General features: G+C 45.2%; 2 protein-coding genes across 2 annotated transcripts in view; one reads left to right on the forward strand and one right to left on the reverse strand.

The window, feature by feature from the left end:
• By (focal adhesion protein tensin) overlaps window positions 1–20,586 on the forward strand; it is a 140,851-nt gene that overhangs the window by 10,902 nt on the left and 109,363 nt on the right. The gene's annotated exons all lie outside the window — the stretch shown is intronic.
• On the reverse strand, window positions 14,966–19,421 carry LOC143184147 (putative sodium-dependent multivitamin transporter). Its single transcript, XM_076386181.1, has 7 exons — window positions 19,299–19,421; window positions 19,098–19,229; window positions 18,364–18,585; window positions 17,802–18,145; window positions 17,628–17,747; window positions 16,885–17,556; window positions 14,966–15,491 (listed from the first exon to the last, which is right to left on the reverse strand). Exons 1-7 carry the CDS (start codon window positions 19,419–19,421, stop codon window positions 15,239–15,241), a joined length of 1,866 nt encoding a protein of 621 aa, XP_076242296.1. The 3' UTR covers window positions 14,966–15,238.

The following is a 20,586-nucleotide window of genomic DNA, read 5'->3' on the forward strand; positions in this document are numbered from 1 at the left end:
ATATTTGTCGAGAGCTCTGTTTGGTTTGTCTTTAGAAATTCCTTTACCACAACGTTGACATTCGCGGAAACTTTTTCCTCATTTTACAGTTCTAAATAACAGTTACCTGTCTGGTATACCCTACTAGAAAGATTTCTCATCTATTAATTAAGTAAAATTAATCTTAAATTGCCTCATCCGGCTTTTTACGAGTGTAGCCAGTAATTATAGCGGTGCTTCACCTGTCACGATGGAACGATCGTGCCCGTAATCAAACAGTGTTCGCCAGGATGACAAGACATCGATAGCGCGTGTCTTCGCTGCTGAAACGTGTCAGCAGCGTTTCTTCTTGTCTCTGTACCCAGTTAACTGGACTGTGTTACGTGATTTTCCGTCACAGCCAAGAAGGAGCATTTCTTCTCGTGGCATCGCGCGCGTTTTACAAAATGGGCCACCATTATTTAAGTTATTACGACCAGGATGCTGGAATATGCGACGCGTGGTCGTCGTTTCATATATATTTCTGACGCCTGGCACATTTCCCGAATATTCCGTGTACTCCTTTTGAAATAACACCAGGAGGCAGACCACGTGCATGTATTCTGCGCTCGTGTGCAGAGATTAAAAGTCGTCCTGAATTTTCTACGTCCTCAGGCAAGGATTCCCTCTAATCCTGTCGCGTTGCGCCTGTAATCCGAGCGTCTACGTGCAAATCCAAATAGAGATGGAAACAGGTGTACAATTATCTGAGAACGTTTATCCTTGGATTTTACAATCGCGATATTCTGGGTTGCTTGGAACGGATTCGAGAATAGCTTGCTCTCTTAGGTTGAATAGACGCGTTTCAGTTCGCTTAAATCGTTCTACTTTCCTTCTTTGCTCTTATTGGAAGATAGTTATGTCGATATTGGTGCTTTCTTCTTGAATTATTTTGAACGTATAGAATATTGCATTCATTGTTAAGTTATTGAAGCCTTTACACGGAAAAATTTCCTGATAGTAACAGAGAAGTATAGTTGGAAGTAGTTAGGGTAAGATATTTTAATAAATACATGGGATAAAAGAGGAGATGATAGAATATATGTGCCTTAAGACCTGCTAAACAGAGTAGACAATTAGAATAATTTCAGTTTAGAAATTCCAGTAAATTACTTTCAGTAAAAAATTCACATGCATCGAGGGCACCGTGACTTGTTAAAAGATCACACCTCATTCAGCAACTCTCCATCGTGTAGCCACGTTGACACCTTTAAAAAAGCTTCGACAGAACCCATACCCCTTATTAAATTCTTCCGCAAGGATATTCGCGAACGTGTGAACTCATTGCCCACCTCATTTCCCCTTTTCACGTTTCTGAATCCTTTCCATTTCCCGCGAAGCCACCGCTGCGCCCTCCGCTGTTATTTCTACCTGTAACAACCTCTCGAGGGCCTGGGCGAGACGACTAATATCCGGCCGCGATGGAACTTCCACCCCCGCGAACAAAGACACGTTATTATGCATGTCCCCGTCACGACGTCGGCTTTCAAACAACCCCTCACAGCAGCAACAACAACCGTGTCTAGTTGCTTGCGTGGCAGGCGAACAGGAAGCACACGGACGATTTGTCGGTGTTCCCGCTTCGCCTGCAACGACACTTCCGCTGAAATTAACTTCCGTGACGAGATTGCGTCGAGAGGTGTAGGTTTTGGCATGGTTAATTTGCATGTCAAAATTTGTGAATTAGGCAAATTATTTATAAAGTCTAAGGTGGTAGATCTAGGAAATAAAGAGTGGATTTAGGGAATTAGGAAAATTGGAATATCTAGAATGAGTGGAAATACGAGATACACGTAATTGCGAGTAGAAGTATGCCTTATAGTGTAAATACAAATTCAGAGAACCATAAGTGTAATAGCTTGGAAGAAGCAGGAAATTACAGCCACCCCCTTTGCAATAACATGGATTTATATTTGTACTAGATCCACTGACGTGTATGTGTGTGTACATACATGGATTAAGATCGTCGATCTCCGTTGTGTACTTTACGAGGGTAAGCTTTGTCGAGACGGTCGTTTTGTCGCACTCTACTATTACTCTTCGAACAGGAAGGGTCCGTGAGGATCTTACGACTCGCAAATATTTGCTACCCGGAAATTACATGTTTTCGGACAGTCATTTCTGATAACGAAACAAACATCCCTCGTATCAAAGGGAGTGCATCATCGATTGTTCTTCCAGAGATACAAATATTTTCGTCCTGAAGGAGTGACATTTGTTAATCTCGAGAAATTATGACCCTGTGTGATAAAAAGTAGAATATTCCTTTTCTGTGTGCTTTCTTTTTTTTTTAAAAGAAAATTCCGAACCTTTTCTTCTGAATCATTTTTGCTTACTCTAGTAAAGACTACACTCATCTTCCCTATCACATTTCCAGGCTTCCCATTATTAAAACAGTTAAGAATACAGTGTGTTCTCTAACATGACACTCGAACTCTATTTACAGAGAAGGCATGGCACAAGCATTATTATTATTGAATAACTGGCTCGTCTAACGACCCTTCGTCTATGATTCTTCCCCGTTAATGATACCAATAAATCCAATTAGAGAAGTGAGCGTAGATCCAGCGATGGACAACGATCGTGTAGATGGAACGATTGTGGGAGTTGGTCGCGACGGGTTCGAAGGTGAGGGTGGAGAGATCAGCTTCTTTAAATCTTCCGGGGGACGAACTCGAATCGATCGAAGCGAAATTCCATTCTCGTTAAGTGCCGTGGGGAACAAGCCAGAGATATTCGAACGGGTTCGTCTGTGTCACACGGCTCGATGAAAGAGAGGGATGGAGAGGAAGCGGAATCGAAGGCTAGGAAAGGGAAGGGTGGATGAAAAACAGAGAGAGAAAAAGAGTGGATAGGAAGGGAGCGAGGCGTAGAGTATCTACCAAGGCGAAGCAGATTAGAGCAGGTCGGGCACAGCGAGATTTCATCTCCCTTGTACTCTAGCCGCTTTTCCTCCCCTCTCACCCCAGCCTGCGCTGTTCCATTCTCCTGTCGCCCTTGAATACCTTTGCCCTAACGATAGAACGCACACGGCTTAGCCGAAGGTCCTTCGCAGGGGCGCATCTGGTCCTTATCTTCGCCTAGGAAAAATCGAAACCGGTTCCTCGTCGTTTAAAGGATCGCTTGTTCATTAATATGACAGCTTATTACGCGCGCGTCTGCTGGACCCTTTCATCTGTCGTACTTCGATTCGTGTTTGCTTCCTAATGGGCTCGAGTTAGTGTGGGTGTTAAATGCAGTGCTGTGAGTTAATTAATTATATTCTTAATCGAGCAATCCATTAATTCAGAAAGTAATTAGTCACGTACTAAATCTCGGTACTTACCTGTTTTTCTTTCTCTTCTCGATGCTGAGATGTTTGATGCTTTTTGCAAGCATTGAGAAATATTATGAAAGAGATAATTATAGAACTGAATTTCGTTCAACTTTTTCTTACTTTTCAAAATGACTTACTGATTGTAGTCATTTGCAATCTTCACTGAAATTAAGCTGTATTTATAGTAATAACCATTATATTGCATGGCAAAGTTTCTTTTGATCTGAAGTCCGTAGGTACTTTTAGTGATGATTTAATTCTGGAAAGTGTTACGCCCGCAAAAGCAATCTATTTCGGCGGAAGGAATCGATTAAGAAAGTACAGTCGACTGCGAGTTTAAAAGCGCACCCCCTTCGGCCGCGTCACACCGTGAAATCCTTTGATCAGCCAAGGAACGAGTTCAACCCCGACGTCGGCCGCACAATAGGTCGATTTAAGGCGAATAAATGGGTCCTTTGGTTCCCAGACGCATATCTAAATACCATATTTCGAACGGGGGCGCTAATGTGTCGCCGTATCACTAGGGCACGTCCGTGGACCGTTAAAATAATTCACGGCTCGTTCACGGGAACACGCATCTAGCCCATGGATGAAGAAACGTGCGGGCATTAACGTCAAGTCTTCCAGTCGTGTCGTTCGGGAAAGGGATTTCACGGAAACGTTGTCTATCGAGCCGAGAAAAGGCATTATGCAAATATAAAGCGTCGCCTCGGGACGAGAGAGATCGTTAATGCGTTCGAGAGTTTCGTGGCTGTGCATAGAATGAATCGTCGTCGTGTATCGCTATTTCTTCTCGAATCCCGAGAAAATATAAACGCGCGGCCCGTGCTTTGACGCACCGAGACGTTTCAGAAACATTTCGAACCTCGCGTTGTTCTGTATCCGAGAGAAATCGGATTCGCGTTTATCCACCAGACACGAAAGTTATCGCTGTGGAAAAACGAAATACCTGGCAGGACGTGAATGGGCCGATTGATAAATTTCTGCGGAACGACGGGGAGCCAGCATACGCTGGATCGTTTCAGGGGTTAGTTTATGGCAAACTGGGATCTTGACGGGATGCGGGCAAATGGCTGGGGAATATTTTCAGCAATATTCGGTCGGGAAACTGCGAGTTTCGACGAGAATGAATGGAGCATTAAATTTGTTGCTATCGGAGTTTCTCTGATAAAGATTTAAAGACTGTACATTTACGTTCCTAGATGAGATAATAGTACACACATCAATTGCAGGAGAGGAAAGACAAACAAATATTTGCGAAACGTTTAGAAATTGTCTTTGACACAAAAACGCCACTCGCCACACCACTGTTTCGACATGTTTATTCAATCAGATCTAGCGTTGACTCGTCTCATTAACAAGCCACCATTTAGTTGCTCCTTGACACCGTTCCTCCTCAAAGGTCCACGCTCATCCAGCCTTAGCTCCCTGAGGAATTAAAGACTGCCTGCAAAAACTGCCCAGGCTTCTTTACAATCCCCGTTTTTCGGGGAACAATCAGGGGTCCCGTTCTCGCGCCGCGAGAAAGTCATTCCGGCGCTCGAGTTTCGTGCCTAATGAGGCGACGGCCCAATTAGTTTCAGAAAATGTCCTCGCGAGAAGCAATGGGGCTGAACAATGACCGTGCAGGCGGCAGGGAGGGGGTGTGAGAAACGCACGGAAGCCGAGGAGGGCAAGGGCGAAAAAGGGAACACGTGTAAAGGGAGGAGGGCCCTCTTGGTTGGTCCTGCCTGACTGCAAGCCGACAGCAGGTTCCTCCGGACGACCTCTGGCGTTCACAGTTTTTCACAGCTTCTTATTTTTGCCGACAAACGGACACCGTTCCAGGAACACAGGGAATAATACACTGCCTGGATGCGATCCCCAACTCGGGACGAAAAGTCTGCTTAACGACCGGGGCCATTGTTCCCGCGAAATGCGTTCGCACGCGCAGCATTACGCCCCGCGGCGACCGGCAACGAAGATTATCGCCGACCCTTTCGCAGCCAGTCCTCGCAAGGTGACACTCGCACGCGAATCTTGTCTCGTTTGCTTAAGCACTCAGCTTGTCGCTTATTACGATCTGGCGAGGCGAAGTGCGCTGTCTTGAAGTGTATATTAAGTGAACTGATTGTGACTGTGAAAGTAAGGACGTGGAATGGGGAGGTTATTCTCACCTGAACATGGTGATGACTGCTATTTTATTCAATTCTTTTTCACGATAAGGATTCATCCACTGAACAGTAATTCCATCTTCAAAAATTGAATATCTACCCTCCTATCAAATAGAACTTCGTCAGAACAGTAAATGGAACTATTTTTTCTCTGCTCCAATACCAAAATCATTACTGCGTCACGCCTTCTGGGATCCACAGTAGGAAACGAAGAGAAAGATCGATCGACCATCTCGTAATCAAGAATGGCGAGCACTCGAGATCAGTGGCCGAATCCAGGTGGGTGGATTCGCGGGTGTACCCACGCAGTTCCGCAATGGATATAATAGTGGGAGGAGAGGCCACCCGTGGCAGCACGTTTTACATAATCGGTCAGTCGCGATGGGTAACGACGCAGCCTGCTCGCAAGCCGGATACTCGTTTGTTGAATATTCTTCGAAGAAAGAAGCCGAGCTACTGGTAGAAGGCGCCCGAGGACTCGGCTCCTCCCTCAAGTTCAATCGTGTAGTTTGAGCCCGCCACACCTATGATCGCGCGTTTCATCGAGCTTCGAGTGAGTTGCATCATTGCGTGCTAGCACCAACGTGTTCCCCTCGACGATATAATCATCGCATAAGGGAACACGCGGTGAATTTGCCTGCGATCATCCTTGACCCTGGAATCGTCGGATTCGAGGAAAAGGGGCTGTAATTTAAGGTGCTCGAGGAACTTGAATCCTAGAAAGGGGCTTTTTGTGGAAGAACGAAGGACCTGGAGGATGAGCAAACAAAGACAAAGGAGCATCGGATGATCAACGACACCAGAGATTCTAGACTAAAGCTGGCAGGCATATCCTGACCTCCCGGCGAGATAAATCGTCGTGGGATAGAACGTGCCTTCTCCTGGTTACCTTCAGCATCGCCTCGACCACTCGAACGGTCATCCAATCGACCGGTTAATCTTGGATCACCTGTACAACCTGTCCTCTGCTTCCTGGGATCTCGAATTACGCGATGGAAAAAGTTGGAAGTTTCGTTTGCACGCGAGAGGCCAGAAGGACGAGGAGAGGCTGTCCCCTCTGTGACGACGTAAATCCCCAACAGGCACAAGTGGCCATTTAGGCGGTCCTGCAGGGTCGATTAATGCGCCGCTCTGGGGAGAACCCTCTTGGGTCGTGTCAAAACATGTGGACCGAACCAAACCGCCACCAGCATTCACGACAATTATTGTTCCACCGAGTTTTGAGTGCTTCCGTCCACACTTCTCGGGGAAGAAGTTATCAAGAAGGGTTTAGACGTTTTTGGGTGGATGATTGCTGTTCATTGTGTGTTCGCATGGGATCTGTTGACTCTGCTGGGTCGTGGAGAGTAGACGAGGGATAGGGGATTAAAGAGTTTTATCGTTTGCTTTTTAAGGGAGAAGGATTGGACTGATTAGATCGTGGGATAAGATGCAAGGCAAGGTCTCTCAATTGGAGTATTTATTGAACTGTGCCCAATCTTGACAAGCTTCTTTTTCTCCAGATTAGTTCTAACAGCTGAGTTAGATGAAGAAATTATAGTAAATTTACACTGCTTTATTTTTGAGTGTTATGAAGAAACTCTAAATCGAGTGGCTAATCACAACAACCAAAAGTTAAGTACTGTTCCCACATAGCACACAAGTCCTGAAACTAATCTCTCCAGGGACTAAAAACAGTAATTCGAAAACTTCTACAGCAATCTGCTACCACTCTGAGAATCCAACAATCTTCTTCTTCCAAAGTCCAATATCCGAAACTGATTGTCATCAACAACCCGACAGTCTCCAAACTGTTTTCTCTCGAGAACAGAGAGCCAGAGTTAGAAGACCAGGAAGTCCTTGGTAGCATTCATTCAACATAGTTACCCAAATTGAAGACAAATTCCATCTATCCAAGTCGCACAGTCGAATCTGACTTCAACGGATAATACACAGAGGTTCTTGAATCGATTTCCATTGAAAGTAGATGTCCCAAAGGTAGAAGGCAGAGGTACTGAAAGGCTGCGCCTCGAATGGCTTTCCTCGGCAGGGAGATTGATGTCGGAATTCCGCTTGTAATTTGGCGTTTATCAGGGATCAGGAAATTCGAGTGGTAGAAATCACGAAGCAAGGTAACGGAGCGGCTCGCTTCAAAGCGATGCCAAGGGAACCTGTGCGCGCGTGGGATCCGCGGCAGAGAGGGGAACAGGAACTCATTCAGCGGTGAACGACGGAGGAGAGCCGGTTCAAAGGGAAACAAAGTCTGCCATCGTTAATCTGGTTGGCACTTGCCAGGAAACGGGACGGAGCCGATAGTCGGGGCCAGCGGTTTCGAAACGGAACATCGAAAATCGGAGCTTCGATTTTGGCACCGTCCACCCGCTTTACGTAACTCGGTCATTGCACTTCGCTCTACAATTTTACTGCGAGCCTCTTCTACGCATCAGTGAATCATTGTTTCGGAGAAATTTCTAAATATCCTTGGCTAGAGAAAGGGGATGCTGTTCTAGATCAGCTATAAGAGTATAGCACTTATTAGGTAACTTCAAAGTACCTGTCTCTGCTAACTTAAGTAGATCTGAAAGGAATCTAGTGACGTGTCCCAGAGTGTGTAATCGAAAGAATTTAAAAGATACAGAAATTTTGAAATTGAAAGAAAAAGTCAAAAATTTGAAATTTGAAAATTTAAAAATTTGAAATTTGAAAATTTAAAAATCTGGAACCCTGCTCAGAGCTTCTAAGACCTTGTGACCTGAGAATGAAAGCTGTTTTGAGAGCAAGTGTCTATCCCGTGGTTAAAATGGACAAAACAGACAGCAGGCATGCCTGTGCGTAAGCGATTAACCGCCACGTGCTAACCGATGCAGAAAGCATCGGTTGAATTCTGCCGCAGTCGTTGGATGAATCGCCGAAGCCGTGTTCCGGTCTTCGATCGTTCTACTGACGATCGTTAGCGCAAGTCAACGAGAAAGAAAGTCCATCAGCGTCTACTCGAAGGCATTGTTTTCACCGGGACGAGGACATTGTCATTGCTGATCGGAAAGAGAGAAAAGGACGGATGGAACTCACAACGAAGCGAGAATGGAAGATGATCAGGACGAAAAAGAATGAACGAGCAGCAGAGAAATAGGAAGTTGGTTGGAAGGGGGAGAAGGGGGGAGAAAGGAGCAGAAGGAATGCGAAACGCGCACAGTCTGCAGGAGTAATCGAGCTCACGGATTCCACGGCAGTCGTGGGCGAGATGGGCCAGACCCATAAGTTGTTCCCTTGCTGTGACACATTGTCACTGCTGCCACGTGATGTGAACGCCCCTTGGCACGTGCAAATGTGATCGTCACGCCCTCGGCACAGTCGCAAAAATTGACCGAGTGGAAGTCTTCGCGGTGAGTCAGGATCCCTGTAGTAACGTTGTTGGCGACAATTTCACTACGATGACGTTGTCAGTTGTCAGTCGAAGAGGTGTCGTTCTAGATATATCTTGGTACCAACGCTGAAAACCTTGTTCTTTCGAACGAACGTTCCGACATTTTGTCAGAATTTTTATCAGACCTCTGGTGGCAGTATTTATACTGAACTATTTTTGTTTAATTATTTCTAACACGTGCAGGCATCATGATGCAAGGCACAGCGACACAGAGTCGCGTTCCTCCGCTGATTTTTAATCGGCCTGACTACGCCTGAAGGCATTAGCGCTCCGGACTGGTTCCTTATCTGATTTCGACGCAATTATTCCTGACTCCGGGGTAATTAAGTCCGATGCAAGGCGGATAGATTTTGATAGGCAACTAGTGAATCGACCTTCGTCACGGATTGCGTAATCATTCTTTCTAAACTCTTATCCATAGCCTATAATATCTGTAATAACTCCTTTACGAGATAAAAAAGTTTAGGAAAGGTAAACATTAGAATAAATTGCGCATAAGTAGGTAATGGTCGTAAGCTACTGTCACAAAAAATATCACGGAGAGATTTCCTCCTCAACCGTAGTAGATTGTAATGTCATAAGGCAGACGATTAATGAGCACGATCAGTAGAAAAAGTGGATTGAAGATTATAGACAGACACGAGTAGAATGAAGACGCTCTGCGAGAAAGAGGATCGAAGAAAGCAATCCCTCTCCGGTGGCGTGTCTGCATGCGAAATTAAAGTAGGAAAGGATTGAGCGATTATGTCACGTACAACGGCACGCCTTGTCAATCTCGGCTCGTTATTCAAGAAACAAATCGTTTAGAAGCGTTATTAGAGCTGATATAACAACTACAGAAAATTGTCAAGCATGGAGAAGAAACCTATATCTTAATTTTCATCATAAATATATTAAACTCTAAGACACGCCGTACAAAAAATTTGGTGAAAAAACAAGACCCCTTTTTTGGAGAAAATATCAATTTCAAATTCTTATCAGAAGAAACGCTAGTACTTCGCTATCAGAAGCTTCCTAAAAAAACAAGCCCTGCTTGTTTTCAAATACCAATCACACTTTCAGACCTTAAATCTTCCATAGACAGAGTCCAGAAAAAAATCCAATATCAGAGTTCAATCAGCTCGTGTGACTCCTGTTAAAGACTCAGCTGCTGTGCAAAAAGAGATACCAGAAGAGCTGGTGGTCTCAAAGACTCTCCACGACTGTCCGATATAATGCACATACGTATGAGGCTGTGGCACAATAGCCGTTCGAACTTTTGAAGCGTCCCTTCGCCACGCGGAGTCGCATTTAAAATTGAAATCACGGTCCTTCGGCCGTCTACCACGAGCTTCATATGCTCTCGTCCGCAGGAGGCTCTCCGCCTCGTACGATCTTGATCATCGACGCTTTTATTTCCCCCTGCCTCATCCTCGCGTCTCTTCCCCTCGGCATTTCCCACTATTTTTTTTTCGCTCGCCCGTCGCGTTTCACGTTTCCTGCGGTCGCTCGGTAAGCGACCCCCGCGCGGCGTCGCCATGAATTTGCATGAGATCCGTCTGGCGTTGGTCCAGGACGAATTTCTAGCGAACAGTCCTTCTCACGAACCGGTTCATTCATCGATCCCGACCACCGGCAACCGACGGACCCAGTGTTTATGTTACCTCGGACTGACTGATCCCCGGTTTTCGAAGCCACACATGTGGTCTGGAGCTGAATATTTTGGGCTCTCGTCACTCAAGCCGAGTGGAACGCGATTTGTGAAGCTAACGAAGTTATGAGCAGTCGGTCAACGCAATGCTGCTTTGGAGTGGTTGGAACGAAGTAGGTCGAGACACTTGGGATATCGTCTTTTTTCGGAGCACTTGGTCAACCCTAATTTGGAGCGAGGTGGTAGGCTTCCTGTGGATCTTGAGAGACCTATGTGAAGGAAGTACAGCAGGAAGAAAAACAAAATTTGGAAATATTCAGTCCTCATATGGGTAGAGAAGTTACAGTTCTCGAAACGACCCAATTAGCAGTAAGAGAGGCTACTCTAGACCTAAAACTACAATTAAATTCTGTAACTGAATACAAACTTGTGCAGACACAGCCTAAGGATAAACGTAGGAAAATACTCTGAGCGAAACGGAAGAACTTTCCCCCGTCAGAATGACAATTAAACCCAAGCCTTCGCAGGCAAATCCCCCGGGCAGCGTAGTTGAAATTCCTCGCGCAAAAAGATTCCGCTCGGACACGTGTTTACACGAGCACGCGCGGAAGAAACGCAAGGGAAGATAGCCAGAACGTGGCACGGAAAGAGCGTTGGGCCTCAGGGCGAAAAGAACGCCGCGGCTCGGCCCCTATCCCGGGGTCTTCCACGATAACCTATGCAAAAGACAGTTCGTGCGCGAGCCACAGAGAAGGCGCAAGGCGCTTCTTCTTCACGGAATTCACGATACGGCCGGCTATGCATTATAGGGAATACGATATCCATCTTGCGTCAGATCCATGGGATCTCGTGGCCGCGGCGGCACCTAGCCGCAGCGGGACGAGCAGAAAGATGCAGCAGGCTCGAGTGAAATATCCAGAAGTCGTCGTCCTTTTCGTCTTCGTTGTTCGTGTTACCAGCGTGTTCTCTTGCCACGATGGATCACCCTCGCGCCGCGGTTCTAGCCTCTTTCTTGTCGACTCGAAACCACCCGGTGGACCTCTTGTTCTCGACCTTCATGGCAGCGCAGGCTGACTAACAGTTTGCCACTGTCTTGGACTGTTGGTAACGGTTTGCGCGACGAAGATTTACGGTAGGACAGGACAGCCGTGTGAAATGATTGCTACTGGTAGGATGATGGAGGCCTGAGGCCTGGTGAATGGAGGCCTGGAGTTGTTTCTTGGCTTGGGAACAGTGTGCTACCTTGATTCTTTTGTGATGGTTTGGATATAGTTAGAGTGAGGTCTGTTCTATATAGATTGGTAATAGGGCGAATAGATTATCTATGATTTTTTGAGGAAATTAATTGAAGTACACGAGGAAAAGGAACTAGGTGTTCCCTAAAATAGATCTGATAAAAATATTCGACTTTTATAAATTACCTATTTGGTACAAAGCCTAGATAACTCTCAAGTCTTTCTATCTTTGGCTACAGGTACTACATGGACTTGTTGTACGATATCAAACGTTTAAAAGAATACTAAAACAGTACATTGCATATTTCACAGAAGCCGGATCAAGTTAAATGTCCTGAGCAAAGTGCAAATATTCCATTCCCCCGTATTTAATGTAATCTAAAATTAGATCATGCCTACATACAGCCAGTGTATTAGATCCTATCACAACGACAACTCCCACTTAATCGAAAACACTCGCTATCAAGATGGGGCGAATGATTTCAGGGAGCAGGAATTTTCGAAGGGTCTGAGTATGAAAATTTCGCCGGCAACAGGCAGGAACACTCGCAAAAGGATCCTCTGGAGCGTAAGAGGTGCTCGTTTTTCGGTTGACCTCATGACGGACCGTGGTAGAGAGTTTCGTGAAAGGCAAAGCCTCGATGGTGGTCAACGATCCTTTGCCCCTGGCCGTGCAGCTGATGCTTCCATCTGCTGCGATCTTATTGCCCTCCCGCGCTTATTCGTCGGCGCATTTGTTCGTACTTTGTCGGCATGGTCGTTACACCACGAGGTGTTCGATGTATCGACCTCAATCGCGGCATTGTTCGGCACCGTTTACGGCCGTGGTCACGCAACGGATGCTCCGGCTGCCCCTGCTCCCATCACCATATCGCTCTCGGTCTTCTTCTCTGTTCGGAGTCTCTAGAGCGCTTTCGAAACTAGATTCAAACTGTGCAGGTGAACGTTTCCCTCAATAGCTGGATTAAATATTCAGAAAAATACTTTCTTTACAAGTCCAACTTCCTGAAAATCGGTATAAATTTCACTTCTACTTTTCAGCTATCAGAAACCCTGAAAAATTGCCTTTCTACATATTCTATGGAAAATTTACCAAACCGAATCACGTGACTACCATCACAGGCAGTAACAGACGCTGTCTGGTCAGCATATCGTCCATACGAATTCACTGTCCCTCCCAGCCAGTCCATAATCAGAGGGAGAAGATGGACCCCTCGATTGTGCGGATATCCGTGGCTGTCTGGCGAGCAAGAACGTCCGTATTTGTACCTGAAAGCCAGACCACTTCGCCGAGTAGAAAGTACGTTCAACCAGCGTTTAGCAGTATCTATTCGTAAACTCCTATCGCCTTTAGTAACTCCCAAACGAGGTGTACCACAGTAGAAGAGGGATTCACAGAGTCTGGGAAGCGTGTAAATGCGACACCAGGATCGTGTGATCTCGACGAATGCGGTAAATGCTGTTCTGTGACGAGAACACCGCGACTCCGCGCCCCAGGAGTTTCCCGCGAGTATGCAATTAAAATTCTTGCAAATGACGTTTTGATACGCGAAGAAGAAGTTTTATGAGCGTTGGCGGTGGGAAGATGAATGAGTGGCTGTAAATCGTTTGATCGTTGGCAGGGGTCGAAGATGCAGAAATCCTGGGACATCTTTAGGATACTTGGAAAGACTCCAGGATCTATGAATATTCCTCCTGCAGGGAACGTAGCTCGTCGTAACGATAAAATAACAATTCCTTCCCCTCGGCATTGGAGGAAGCAACCCTTAATCGTGTTAATGACGAGATAGGGGCTTGTTTAAAGACCATATCGAATATTGCCTCGGACAGCAACGTTCTCACGCGTTCCTTTCTTCCAAAGGCCCTTCTTTCTCATGAGATGGGTGTGTCTGCGTCAACGAACCACCTTCACCGAAATTTATGCGGAGGAAAGTGTGCAGAGTAATTGTTACCCTCGAAAATTTGCTTGTCCGATGACGCGTGGCAAATTCTCCAGGAAATTGATCACTTGCAAAGAGCGAGAGGGGTGAGAGGAAGGATGGAAACATGTTGAAAGAGGGCGAGTCAACTTCATTAGCATTTCAGCTTATAATTTTGTTTCCTATTGCTATTAAGACTTAATATCATCGAGTAGCTTACAGTTAGAGCCCTTCCACGAAGTCTCATACAGAAACATGGAACTTTAATTAATCGTCAAACTATTTTCCTTTTGCAACATCAAAGGAACATACGTTCCCATGTTTCAATTTGTTTGGATATGCCGAGTGCCACCTTTTCCATTGCGCCACGTATTTCAGTCAGTTCCACGCTCACATTTTTGCAAAGGCATCATCTGTGCAAATTTTTGCAACTGGGAACGATGGCGCTTTTAATTCTCACTCACGTGACGTTCGATATATCAGCGGGAACGTAATAGGGGATGGGCGGTGGTGTGCTTTTTTTTCCACAGGATTTATCCGCAATTTACGCGATGAAATTCAGCTGGAGCCGACGTCCGACCGAACTGCAATTAAACGAATTATAAAGCCGTTCCCACTGGCTCGGTGGGGGAGAGAATCGGCCGGAGGAGACAATTACGCGATAAATTACGACAATTCCGCTTCCGCAAACAATGCGGGAACGAGTGTAACTTTGCGTGGAATTGTCGTCGAGCTGATTTTTTCCAGCGGGACCGTGTCGCGCTCACGATCGTTTTCGCTGCGAAATTTAATTAAACGGCTAGCCGCTTTCGCTGAAAGGATCAATTATCGTCTATTGCGTGTCTCCCAGACACGAGCCGCGCGATAACGCGATCGTCGAATGAAGTTTAATTAAGCGAGTTACGAGGATCGTTCGCGAGAATTGTCTCGATGGATGATTATTAGATAAGTCACGGCAATTTTAGGATAGACTTTCGTAATAACGGATTCGTTCCACGCGGATTGACAGCCCTATGACCCAAATGGCCCGTCTCGCGGATGCCTCACATCCTTTTCCGTCAATCGTCGCTCGTTAAGCTGCAAATGGGTGTAGAAAAGGAGTCTGCGCCGTGGATTCAGTGCAATACCAAACTGGTTGTTTCTACGGGTTTATTGAATTATGATTACACTGCACTGAGGATGCGTTATGAGATAATGGATGATTACAACCAATTACGATACTATGGTATATCATTTAATAACCTACACACTATGCTGTATACAGTCAAGTGAATTAGCAGAAGGACTCGCTGATAACATCGTATGTAACATACGATAATTCATATAAACACGTTATTTCCATATATCAGTGTCGATCCATTCGACGAGCTTTTTTTTAACTCACAAAGTAGATACAAAATTTTTGCGAAAGTGTCCTCCTTTTTTTAAACAAAATTCATTCGTTATCGCCCCAAATTATACAGGGCTGCATGATACACGACCGCAAATTCATGAACACCAGCACAAGCATGCTTAATCACCAAGAAGGCATTCATAACGTCCCATATTCGTTAGCACGTTTCTCTTATTTTACACTGTCCAACATGAAGACTTGGCTGCTCGTGGTCTTCGCAACATTCTCTCTTCGACGTTTGATCCTGGCAGCTAGCATGGGGATAAATAGATCGGGATCCAGTTCACGTGTATCCTTGCGAAATATTCTGTTCGTAGCCAGACTCACTAAAGACCCCACTACCAATGTCACAACCATTCCTAGGGGACAGTACCACATGTACGAGAGACGGTAGAGGTAGAAATACGAAGAATTATCTAGATCGCTGAAAATGATTAGTTAATCGTTAATAGAATAAAATTCACATAATTACTGAACGCATAAGATTTAAAAGTGCGAGGAATCACGTTCATTTTCTCATTAGACACCTATTCCTCACAGCTCAAGCAACAACCGAGAAAAGCTGAAAGCGTTTCATCGTGTATCATGGAAAGTGCGATCGCGAGAAGGTATGACCGAGAGAAAGCAATATTATATGTAACGCTGGAACGCGGCAAAGACTCCGTGGGGCTTTAATCCAGCGGCTTATTAACGCGCAATTAGCGTTAGTCACAATCGTGAGAAACGACAAATGCTCGAAGTTTACATTGGGAAAGCAGCATGTGGTAAGAAATCGGGAAGCAATGCCTAACCGATTATTGCTACCGCAGGATAAATCCACGCCCATGACTATCACGCGGGGCAGGAAAGAAACGTGCGCGATAACATCCCACGGCGATTCGATATAATTTATATTCCAATTACGGGCCCGTGTTGCGTGAAGCGTTTTATCTTCCCGACAGAATCTTCCGTTTCCGATAAATTCGCCCGCGCTGTGCGTCGACTACGTAGGAGCCAGGAGGCCCTCGAAAAACGTATCGCGCTTGGAATCCGCTGCTTTTCCTCGCTGAACAGTTTCACCTGGCGTTTTTGCCGCATTAATGTACTCGGGTAAATCGACTGGTAACACGTGTGTATAATTTCCTTATTGGAAAGGAAATCTCGTTCGAAACGAATCGGGCAACATTTCTAGAAGCGGTTGGGAACGCGAATGGAAGGAAAAATGATCGCGGAGTCTCGTGTATAGGGTGATTCTAGAAAGTTGGACGTTAATATGGACAAAGTTGAATAAAAAAGGTAATCACAATCATATATTTGCTTTGGAGTGAATACTGTGTTTTAATACTGTATATTTTCTGATCTGTGATTACTGTTCTGCTCACGGAGATAGAATGATATGATATTTTTAGAAATTGATTAGTTAGTTAAAATAGCGATTAAGATTGAGAGGAATTTCTTGGTAAAGGGAGTGGTTCCACGTTAGAGTGGAGAAATCATAGTTCATTGCAAATGGAACAGCTACATATTGCATTCTAGAAAACTTCGTGGGCTAGAAAAATTCTTTCTATTAAATATTCCCATCGATCTTTTTTATTCCATCATGTCCTGTCCCACTTTCTAGAATCGCCTCGTAGCTGAGTCAAAGGAAGCGGTCAGACATGGTAATATAGATCCTATTAAAATTCAGAAGAATTAAACATTCGCGTCCTGTCGAACACACCTCTCTTCCTTCTTACGAAAACCTCTGTTATCTCTTATTCACTTAATGCTTCTAAATTATACTCCAGCTTTGAAACTAATCCCTAACGAACGCGAGTTTCCTGGCAACTAAGCCTTACCTGTCATCTATGACCCTGCTGATGTCCATCGAGAGGGTAGAGTTATCGCAGCCCTCCACTGATAGAGGCAAATTAGGCGTGACGATATTGTGTCTTCCAAAGAAAGCCCAGAGACATATGATTAACGAGGAAATAATTCCTGCTACTGCTCCTATATCATTGGCACTCTCAACGAACATCCCCAGAGTGAAGATCCCTAGAATAGGTCCGCTGATGGCCCCAGAGAGCGAAATCGTAGCCTCCACCAGCCCGCCCATGGATTTCGCGATAAAAGCCAGCGCCAGACAAATTAACCCGTTCACACCAGTAAGCACCTTGCCCAGCAATGACTCTTTTTCAGTCGGAAAATGCAGTCCCAGCTTCTTATATGAAGGCTTCACATAATCTTCCAGTGCCACCGCTGCTAAGGAATTCACCATGGCCGAAATAGTGCTGAGACTGGCGCTGAATACGCCGGAAATAAAGAGTCCAGTCAGACCTGGGATCCTTGACATCCTTTCCGCGGCGAAGAATGGCATTATTTTGTCGGCACCATCGATCTGGCCGGATGTTAGTGGGTCACAGTCCTTGTAGACAGCGTAGAGTACCAGTCCCGAGTAAGACGTGAGGGCTGCCAGGCTTATGGTGATAGGACCACTCAGAAAGAGCGCGTACTGCGACGATTTGAAGTCTCTGTGTGTTTTAAGACGAATGTCAATATTGGAGCACAGCAGATTCAAGGAGGAGATAGTTAGTGTGCATACTTAGCTGTCAGCAGACGCTGCACTTGCACCTGATTCACAGCGTATAATGATAGGAATATACACGTGCCTCCGATCATCAAGCTCCACCAAGTATGTCGTATCGTCGGGTCGAGCCTGAAACTAAGGGCGAGGAAGATTCTACTACGTACTTTGGGATTTAGTGATTACTCTTACTCGAAAAAATCGATGCGTCCAGTCTTCTGTGCGAGACTCCACACGTTGGATAGACCTCCGTCGATATCGGCATTTGCTATGAAGAGGATACAGCCGATTCCGACGAACATCAGAATCCCTTGAAATACGTCGGTGATCAGGACAGCCTTGATACCCCCTGATGTCGAGTAGAAGGTACAAATTAGGCCGATAAGCAGGACGCTCATGTCCACTGACAGACCAGTTGTCGCTTCAAGGGCCAGCGAGGGCGCGAACAAGACGATACCCGTGTATAACATGAGTTGCAGGAAATTTGCGGTACTTGTGACCAGTCGGGCTGTTACGCTGAACCGTTTTTCCAGGTACTGTTAAATCGATCAATTTTTTATTATTAAGTAGAATTTCCATATCTAAGGTTTGAGCTTTTCTGCGAGTAGTAAACAGATAGGTAGAAGGAAGATAAGTATGTAGAAGATACGGAAAAATGCTTCGTTTAAATCGGTGTGCGATTAAGGACTTCATGGGCTTAAAGGTCAACAGCTTCCAATTTAAGTGACCATCAAACAATCTCTCAGCCAATTACCTCGTAGACGCTCATGCTATTAAGCTTAGCGAAGACTGGAAGGTAGAACTGTACAGCAATCGGTGTGCCAATGACGCCGCCCAGGTAGAATAGCAAGATCTGCGTGCCATGGGTGTAATTTTCCGCGCTGATTCCTAGCAATGTGATCGCCGATACGAAGGAGACTGTTAGGGCAATAGCAAGAGGTACAATGCCCATTGACTTGTTCGCTGAGAAGTACTCCTGTCGATGGAAATCATGGAATTAATTCAAAGTAAATTTCTGGTTTTATAGAGGGCTGAATTTTATCTATTAGGTCTATGGAAATCACTATGGTCCTCGAGATTAATTATTCGTACGATCTTGAGGATGTAAAAAAAAGCGAACTCCATTCACGTATATGCTTTCATTTCCTATCACGCCAGTAGTCACAATGCAAAAACCTTTGCGAGAGATCCTAGACCAGATTCTAGTACTTAATTATTGATGTTTATTCTGGTCATTCGTGGAACCGTTCTGGGTAAACCGATAAATTAATAGCAGTCAATGGCTGGTAATTTGTGTCGATAGCAATATTTATCGCGCGGTAAGATCGATCGGTCCGATAGCGGTGAAAGATCTCCGACTTGGGAGCACGAGTTCTCTTGGATCTAAGGACTCGTGTGCCAACCAGGGATTCGAGCACAGTTTATCGCGGATATTAGATCGATGTCGATTCGATCGTCCATGTCGAAATTAATTTTCTAGGGCTTAACCTCGGCTGTGCGTTGTCGGCCGCCGGTGAATCGGTAGTAAAGCCCGATGCCCGCTGAGATCGACAGCATTACACCGATGACAAGATAATCCGACCATTGCAGCGTCGATACGCTCGTACTCTTGGTCTGCTCCTGCGAACAAATACCCCATTTCGCGCAAATGGCCTCAATAGCCTCTCGTGTAAATTGCTAGCTGTCTGCTGGCTTGCCTCTGGCCAACTGAATCTCTAATCCCTCGGCAAATCTTGCAATTTTCTTTTCCGATAAGGTTGTTGGCTCTCTTGGTGGAAGTATGTACGTACTGAGCTTAGTGTCAGGGTGCATTTGATTTGGTGTTATCGGAATTTAAAATGGGTAATAAGAGGAGAACTTGGCTATAAGCGAAACTCTTCTTCTTTTATAGGTATATGCAGAAGGTGTTGGAATTTTAAACCCTTATCGTTTATGGTATAACACACATCACAAAGCTACAATTTTTCTTTAGACAACCACTCCGAAAAAGCACTATTGATTTTAATTCAGTGTCATCAGTGATAAGCTAAGGTACTTCACGAATACTTAGACAAGTTTCCATCTCCAAGTTCACCTCCAAGCATCGAGAGTGAAGGCTGGTGGAAAGCCACCGCAGACCAGCTGTATTTATTTCAATTATTTTTATGAAAGAGCGCTCACGTCCATTCTGTGGGATCCACACGGCCGTACGATACCATCAACCAATGATACGCAAGAAATTCGATCTGGCGAGCCTCGTTTCTTCCTGAATCGTCCTGCGGCGACACAATCGAAAGAAAAGTGCGAAGTCCAGTGTAAACCGATGGCACAGAGGAAAAGACACGGGAACACTTTGAAAGAGCGTTCCTTCGAGGACTCGTCACTTGCGTGTTTTGTGGCCGAGTGTCTTTGTTTCGATGGGCGGAAAAAGGCAAAGAAAACCGTGTACCATTACGTAAAGGTTGGCTCAGCACCTTTGCTGTCGATTGCACGCGAAGACAGAGCATCTTATCGAACGCTCATAAACCGCAAAATATATGTACTGGAAATTATGAACGTGTATTAATTCGCAACCAAGAGAATTTGATTTTTTGAAGCCACTATTTTTAGACCTGTTTCTTAATAAAAATCCCCTGAAGCTATTAAAAAACTTCCTTTATCTCCAGAAAAAAATAGATAACTCTACTTGAAAGTGACTCGGTCAAGAATTGATCCAAAAATAATTCCAATAATTTAATATCTGGTTAATTACGTGGAGCCGATAGCGTTTCGTGACTCTTGCGAAAGAACCAGTTCGACTTCGATCGAACTACACCACCGGGGGGCCAGAAATTTAGTGTCGCGAATAATTAGTCTCGGAAAGGTTAATGAATTCAGGGTAAAGAGGGACTTTTGCCTGTCCAGCGAGTTCCTTTTGCCGCTTCGTTCCTGGCGAAGCAGCAAAAGCAAAACCACCAAGGGAGGGCAATTCAGACACCCCCGTCGAATGAGAAATCAA

Source organism: Calliopsis andreniformis, chromosome 9, assembly GCF_051401765.1.
Source record: "Calliopsis andreniformis isolate RMS-2024a chromosome 9, iyCalAndr_principal, whole genome shotgun sequence".
NCBI lineage: Eukaryota > Metazoa > Arthropoda > Insecta > Hymenoptera > Andrenidae > Calliopsis > Calliopsis andreniformis.